This window comes from Culex pipiens, chromosome 1, assembly GCF_016801865.2.
Source record: "Culex pipiens pallens isolate TS chromosome 1, TS_CPP_V2, whole genome shotgun sequence".
Lineage (NCBI taxonomy): Eukaryota > Metazoa > Arthropoda > Insecta > Diptera > Culicidae > Culex > Culex pipiens.
Window position 1 is genome coordinate 85,873,799 of NC_068937.1, and position 8,425 is coordinate 85,882,223.

The 8,425-nt window shown below is 42.2% G+C and overlaps 1 protein-coding gene across 2 annotated transcripts; it reads left to right on the top strand.

The window, feature by feature from the left end:
- The first annotated feature begins 1,700 nt into the window (after positions 1-1,700).
- On the top strand, positions 1,701-2,483 carry LOC120431908 (vacuolar protein sorting-associated protein 72 homolog). Of its 2 annotated transcripts, none has more exons than XM_039597040.2 (2): positions 1,701-1,945; positions 2,003-2,483. In XM_039597040.2, exons 1-2 carry the CDS (start codon positions 1,776-1,778, stop codon positions 2,406-2,408), a joined length of 576 nt encoding a protein of 191 aa, XP_039452974.1. In that variant the 5' UTR covers positions 1,701-1,775; the 3' UTR covers positions 2,409-2,483. The 2 variants fall into 2 exon arrangements, with proteins under 2 accessions (XP_039452974.1, XP_039452973.1); XM_039597039.2 differs by having other exon boundaries at positions 1,706-1,945; positions 2,000-2,483.
- Positions 2,484-8,425: the final 5,942 nt, after the last annotated feature.

Genomic DNA, 8,425 nt, shown 5'->3' on the forward strand with positions numbered 1-8,425 from the left:
TAGAACAAATTTCTGAGGATGGTGGGGCAGTTGCCCCATGTTGCCCCACCCCGTGCACGCTAGTGATGTTTCAATTGGGCCCAAAGGTGAAGCTTACATTTGTGATATTATTGTTCACAACGATAAAGCTTATTTTTCTGAGTACAATGACACTTTGTACGACCGAGAAGGATTTAAAATCGATTTTAAATCAATTTAAAAAAAAAATCAAAGCTCGTTCTAAGTGGACCTTAGTTGATTCATCAAAAAAATGTTGTCCTGTCCTATTTTTTGCATTTAAATGAAAAAAAAAATGATCAAAAATGGGTTTTAATCTTTTTTTTTACCGTTGAACATAACAATTGACTCAGGGCTTTAGGACCCTATTGTCTATATGGGTGAATTGATCATCGGTGTGGCTTCAGGTAGCTTCAGTGAACAACGATAGATACTCTGGGGTACGTTGTTATCGATCATCCAAGAATTCTAGGAAGTGATGACCTGATGATCTACCTGATCAACGCGAAACTATATGGGTATATCAACCATCGGTATCGCTTCAAGAAGCTTCAGTGGACCATGATAGACACTTTGCACCATGCTTGATTGTTATGGGTTTCCCAGGAACTCTCGGAAGTCAGGTAAATCATCAGGTCATAACTCCCGGGAGTTCCTGGAGGACCCATAATAATCCAACATGGCGAAGGGTATCCATCGTGGTTCACTAAAGCTATCTGAAGCTATACCGATGGTTAATTCACCCATATAGACCTCCGTTGATCAGGTAGCTATCTAGGCCATGACATCCGGGAGTTCTTGGACACCCAGATTTGAGGATGGCCCATTATCAGTGTTTTGTGGATGACCCCTTATATAAATGTTTCGTTTAATTGTAAATAAAATTGAAAAAGAAAATCTCATTTTCCGCCAAAACCCTGCAATAACGCTCCTTCGGTTTGCGCTCAAACCCCGAAATAATGCTCCCCCGAGTTGCGCTCTTCTTCGGTTTGCGCCCCCTCCTCAAAAAGAGCGCACATTTGAAAGATTGGTCTAAGTTTGTTTGTCATGCTAAACACTGCAAATATGAAACTTCCCGGGAGTTCCGGATTACCGAAACTGTTGCCCCCGAATAAGCCCCTGGTGGATTGAAAAACCTTCTCCTCAAATCAAATGCAACCGGAAGCAACCCGCCGGTAAAATCGATTGCCGCAGTGCCCAGAACCCTCGCCAGAACTAGTTTTACAGATCGGAATCAAAAATTAGCCACCCTTACCTTTCATTTGCGGCCATAACATTTGAAATCGATTAATTTCCATTTTTTGAGCGATTTCCTTCAACGTTCGACATTTCCAAATGTTGATCTAGCAAACAAAACAGCGCGCTGCTGACAGACCGCGGATGAACTTTTCTTTTGTTCTACAAGGGGAATTGGGGGTAAAACGGTCAAATTGGCAAACATTGATGTTTTAAAATTTGGCCATTCTAGTGCGTTTGAAAGGTTAAATTTGATGTAACAATGCCTAATTTACTGTAAAAATGAATTACATCGCATCAAAGTAGCGATATTTACGAAAAAATAATTATTTTTTAATTAAACCGAATGACGAAATGATCACTTAACCCCAATGCACCCCCGAATCTTTTTTCGTGGTGTTCATTCGCTCGCGCCAACTCGCGATCTCCGGGCGGTGAACTTTTCGCCCAATTTTGTCGCCGGCACTTTTCAATGAGAAGATTAATAATTGTGGGGAAAAGTCAGTTGATTGTGGATTTATGTAACAGAAAAATTCCGGAAAATGGAGCTCGAAAAAAAGAAGACCCGGCCCACGAAGCGGGTTTTCACTGGTCCCATTATAAAGTATCAGTCGTTAACAATGCCATTAGTGGAGGAATTGCAGGCAGGTTCGAGTGTGGATTCGTTGGCCAAAATGGAACTTGACGAAATGGATGAATCAAGGGATAAAAGGTTTATTATTGTAATTATTTGTCTGTTCATTAATAACTTATGCTAATTTTCCAGTAGCGGCAAGGAAAAGCAAAGCAAAAAGAGCGGCAATCGGAAATCGACCAAAGTGGCCGTCAGAGGGCACTGCGAGCGCACCTTCATCACGTTTGAAAATGATCTGGACGACGCCCTGTTCAGTACGTTCTTCCCCAAGCCACAGAAACGGGAACGTCGCAGCCAGATTTGTGCCATCACTCGACTTCCGGCCCGGTACTACGATCCGGTCACGCAGCTGCCCTACCGGAACCTGCAGGCGTTCAAGATTCTCCGCGAGGCTTACTACCAGCAGCTGGAGGACAGAGGCAACCCGGACAATCCGGACGTGAGCAAGTGGCTTGAGTGGCGCAAGCGAATCAAAGAGTACAGACTGAAGAGTTTAAACAAAAATAGCTCATTGATGGGAATGATTTCCGGAAGCAACTAGAATTGTGCGTGTGTTTGTTTAAACAATTTCCCATTATGATTCATTACGAAAAAAAAAATGCTTTAAAAAAATGAACTCTGCTTTTCTCTTGATGGCATGCACCTCCACAGCATCCAGGTTGTGCGATTCCTTGAGTTTTTTCTTGACGAATTCAGGTGAAGCCGGTGGAAGTCCCCTGATGACGACGCAGAGTTGCCGCTCGCTTCATTTCTCGCAATCAAGTGGGACCGCGCGGTTTCGAAACGCTCCTCGGAGATACACAGCAATTTGATCCCAAACGGAGTCAGCTTGTAACTTGGCTTGGTTGTGCACGACAACATTACACTCCTCAGCTTGCCGAAGCTCATATTCTTTACCACCAGAGGAGGCGATTCTTGGCCACTGGAACCGGTGGGACGTTTCCTTTCCCGGCTGGGTTACCTTCCGTTGTTGTTCTCCACCAGCGGGCTGAACTTGTTGTTGTTGAGGAGCTGTTCCTCGTTGCCATTTACGACGTCGGCTCCGTCGTCACTTGCCTTCTTCCGCTTCCGCGTTCCGACAACGGGAAGAAAATCGTCGTCGGAGGAATCTTCCACCTCCATCCACAAGCACTTTTCGCGCAGCAACAACAGTGGAAAAACGCATCCACCACGTTGAGCTGTCAAACGGGATCTGATCGAGAGTGTTTCCTGTGAGGTGAGGAAGCCTACTCGATTTGTGAGTGTGAGTGGTGTTCCGAACTCTGGATTTTAGGCAAACACACAGTCGCGCCGCAAAACTTTAATATCTCTTTTTTTTTATTTCTCGGTCGAAACATTAAAAAGAGAGATGTGAGCTGGTAACATGGAGTTAAACTTTCGCAACTGTCATGGTAAACTTCACAGCTGCTTAACAGAAAGTTTAACTCCATGTTTTAATTTCTCGATGGAACGTTTTGTAAAAGATAGTGTCTACGCCAGACACCTCTTCGGGCCCAGTCCAATGAAGGAAGGGCAAGTGGACTGTATAGGAAATACTTACTTCCGGATGGATATTGATCAGGTCGAGCGGGGTCACGATCAGTTGCCAGATGTGGCGTTTATTGGAGAAAGAGACTTTTACAAGGTTCGGTCGGGGTTTATATAAGCTAGGGGAATCTATCACAAACAATGGGGATTGAGTCAAACAATAGCGCAGTTGGGGAGATCTTCTTGGGGGTGGGGCCGTGTGCACAGTCTAGAGAGCGAGAGAATTAATCTTCGGGCCGTGTGCAGAATGGGGTCCTTGAGGGAGTCAATTTAATTTCGGCCCCAACAGATAGCGAGATATTTATTTAAGACGATCCTTAATGTGTACTTATTTTTGTGTTAATCGAATAATGTTCAACAAATGAGTAAGTTCTCCTTGATGTGTCACTTTTTCTTGCGACACCTCATTTAATCGTTCACGTTGGGCGAGTGTTGAAAAAAAAAACAAATCGCGCTCGAAATTTGACAGTTGAGCTCGGAACAAAAGTGGGTGAATTGGATGAATTCGTCGATGTATCCACGATGAAGGGATGCAAAATGACGGCAGTAATGACCGGTCAGTTCAAGAGGCTGCTGGGGCCTCTCAAACTAATCGGTCACATTTCGAGCCAAACATTTCATTAGGGCACAAAAGCAAAAACCGCGATTCGAGAAAATCGCTTGCAAAAAATGGACAACTTGTTTCAATTCCTATTTAAAAAATAAGCTTGACTGATGGTATTTTTACTGATGATACGATAAAACACATCATTATCCTCAACTCTGCTTTACTGCCTCTTAATTTATGTTGATTTTCACAATAAAACTCATAATTTTAAAAAATCTCGTTATTAGGCCCTTTTAGGTTTCCAACTGCTGTTCATAATGGGCCCTTTCTAAATGCAATTTCGAAGAGAACTAAAAGGGCACTAAAGCGCTGTCACTGGATTGTTGTTTTGAATGATGTTTATGGGACCTTTTGTTCAGTTAGAAATAATGAGGAATTCAGCGAACATTATGTTAATTGGTGATGATTTGTGATCGAATGGTGAGAATAAGGCATGTGAAACATAAAAATTATTCAAAAGTGCACTGAACAGCATCCGCGGGACCGTATTAAATATTGTGTTTCGACGAAGTTTTTTTTCTGCAGAAATCCTTGGTGAAACGTAAACCGAACATTGTTTTGAAGTGAATTAGTGTTAAGAATGTATGAAAAATTCACTTTATATCATAGAAAGTTCCTCAACTACGAAAAACTAACGAAAAATAAAAGGGCACAATTGAACTTTTTTTCTGGTTCGGAATGAACATTGTTATGGGCCCTTTTGTGTTTTTGATTTTTTCAATAGTAAATTATTTGTTATCAATCTGATTCTTGGAGGGCATGTAGGGAGTGTACTAATGAATGGAATAGTGGAATAATCCCGAATGTTTACGTTTTGGTTTTGTGCCCTAATGAAATGTTTGGCTCGATTTGTCCTGGCTAAACCAAAACAATCGACGAATTTATCTGACTTAGCTAATGCGCACTATGTTGCCATTTTACGGGAATATTTCCGTTTGTTGCAAAAAGTTTTAGGTTTTTTTTTTGTTTTTCAATTATTTACATGTTTTTACTTAGGTTTATTGTTCAAGGTCGCATTGTTGTATCTAAGCTTAGCGAAGCTATGCTTAGATCTACTTTCAGAGAACGTATGGAGATTTGGTTGATTCCGTAGAGCTCTGTAACTACGACTGAAAATACACGATCAAGTTAACAAGAACACCAATATTTCTTTGTTTGGATGTACAGGAAAGCGTTGTCTAAACATTTTACCTAAATTGGGTCCTAAAATGATGCTTAGATTGCTGATATTATTGTTTAAAGCGATAAAGCTTATTTTTCTGAGTACAATGACCCTTTGTACGACCAAAAAGAGTTTAAAATGGATTTTTAAATCAATTTTGAAAAATTAACCTCGCGGTCCTTCTTGACAGAAAAGCTCCTACTTGACAGTTCGTTCCAAGGGGACTATAGTTGATCCATCGAAAAAATGTTGTCTTGTCAATTTTTTTTTTTTTGCATTAAAATGAAAAAAAAGTGATCAGAAATGGTTTTTAATCGTGTTTTTTACCGTTGTACAAAAAAATTGACATAGGGCTTTAGTACCCAATTGCACAATTTTTATTTTTCTTTATTGATGGGTTCATCGTTCAAATATTGAACCTGATGCTTCAGGGAACAATGACAGATCGCTCAGGAAATGTAGGGGAAATATACCATTTCTAGTCAAACACCTATCTTCGTCATATGGAGAATTTGATGCTCGATTAAAGCTCCAAAAATACTATTCAGGCTATAAACTTACCATCAACAGCACCGCCTCGAGAAAGCACGCAAATTTATGCCATTTACTGGCCAAAAAAATCAATTTGAATGCACTTTTGAACATAATTTCTATTTTGCGAGACCATTTCTCATCATTTTGGTGGCACACACATCCACACGCAAGATCAGAGGTTAACTGCTTAACGAAAGTCGCCATCAATATCTTTTCACTTGCGCTAATGATTCCAAAGTGCTTAAGGGTGCACAGCAACCAAGGGAGTTGTTGTCTTCTTATTCCAAAATTGACAAACTTACGGACCCAATCCTGCAACAATCTGTTTGTAAAAATAGACAAATTTTGTTGTAAATCGCTTAGTAGAGAGTACGTTAGGGGATGAATAAAAAATTATATCGACAATTTCCGTAGTTTCGAAAATACTAAAATATCTGTAACAAAAATCTTGGTGCAAAAGCTCTGATTGATGTGCACCGTTAAGATATAAAATTGATGATTGTGAACGTGGTACAATCTCTCCAGCAGCGTCACCCCCACCTGCACCAGCGTCGACCCCACAGGACAGACCAAACCTGCTCCTGAACAAAAGCGGCTTAGCGCCTTTGTCCCCGCCGTCGAAAAAAGCGAAGGCTGGCATTATCAAGCGGTTGGTTTGTAATTGGAGTTGGATTTTTAAAAATAAGGACTATTTAATCACACACACACACACACACACACACACACACACACACACACACACGTGTGGCTAGTTTTTTGAGCATACAAGATTACCGTTAAATTGCTGATTGGCTCGGTTTTTTTGGTTACAAATTTGACAGATTGGCTGCACTGTTTACATTTTTTGCACGTGTCAGTAAAAATGTGACTGTCACGCAGTAAAACCTAATATTGTCAATTTTTCAGCAACAAAAGTGCATTCTACGTCGGTCGTCGACGGACACACATCCCCGGCTAGGCGGTCGTAATGTTGCGTTCTCCCCGTCGCCGATTCAGTCCGATGAGGGCCACATCACGAGGAACGGTAAGTTTTACTTCCGCAACCACACCACACAAATATGGGGCAAAATTGATGCGTTTTTCAACAGCCTACAAAACACCACTCACCCATCCTCGCGCCCAGATCAAACTAGCCCACAAGACGAACGCTGGCAGTCAAGGACCGCAGGATGCAGCGGGGCCATCCAACATGGCCGAATCGGCTGGCAATCTTGTGCCCACCAGCCAAGCTAGCACATCAGACACATCCACAAGCGAACATAAATATACCGTTGAAGACCACAGACCGACCACCAGCAGGTGCAAAAGGGCCCGCTAACTTGTCCGTGAGGCATCTGTTCAAGCTAATGGACAAGCATTCGCACAAAACGACACCGGCTGTACCAATCACCAACGTTGCCAATCCAAACCTCAACTATATTGGTTACGATGCCGGATTTTCACACTTTTTAGATCCGTTGAACCGAGGCAAGTCTGGAGCGACGCTTTCGGCGTCTGACGTAATGAATAATTATTGCCCGATAGAGTCCAATTGCCACTGAATGGGAACGAGCCTCAGTCACCGCAGCCGACAACGCCATCCGTTGAGATCTGGGAGGAGTCGATGATCTCACCCAGTCCAGCAGACCAGCCGCCGATACCGGTAACGCCACATCGCACAGGTCAAACGCCCGCCCAAGTTCCTCGAGGCCGAAGCCTAAACGGTGGATTCCACGACATGCTGTCGAAATGGAATACAAATCTTTGCGCAAAACGCTCAGCTCGATGGCAGTTGAAGCTGTGTTGCTGAGCATTGGGCTGTTCGTCGACATTGTGGAGAAAACGGCCCAGGAACGACTATATGTATATCCGTTGTTACATTCTTCAAGCTGGGATTACCGGTACACAAACTGGGAACGAGGAAACATCGCCAATGCTGGGAACCACCCCAGCAGTCAGCGGGCCAAAGACCAGACATTCTCAATGGCGAACATGGCCCTGCTTTTACTCCGAAAGGACCACCCGGACAGCGAAAGGTGGAGTACATAGTAACGATGTTGCCGTGCCACCGGAGTTTTTTAAGGCAGTTGCTGTCTTTTACGACGATGGTGCCGGTAATGAAGAGGTCCGATTCCATGGGTGGATAATGGAAAACAGGTCAGATATCCCGGATGCGCCTCTTCAATCTTTTCAAAAGTCAAAGGACGACATCTCAAGTTCGAGTGGTTTGATTTTGTTTCAAGACACCAAATTCAGCTACGAGAACGATTTACTCTGCCAAGGAGACAGTCCTAAATAAACCCACCACTGAGAAATTATTGAGAATGTTCACTACTGTTCGTTTTGTAGAGGAGACTGAGAAATAAAAGTTAGTTTCGTATGCATACCCAAATAACGATACTTCTTAATCCATATTTAGATGCCTTCCTCACATCTACGGTTCATTGATGGGAATGATTTCCGGGAGCAACTAGAATTGTGCGTGTGTGTGTTTAATTAATTTCTTATTATGATTTATTACGAAAAAAAATACACGATCATGTCAACCAGAACACCTATATTTCTTTGTTTGGATGTACAGGAAAGCGTTGTCTAAACATTTTACCTAAATTGCACAATTTTTATTTTTCTTTATTGATGGGTTCATCGTGTGCAACACATTAACATCAACGATTTTTGCTCTATCACATGTAAATCAGACTATCTTTACGATGTTTTTGCTAGGGATTATAGTGCTTACTGTGGATAA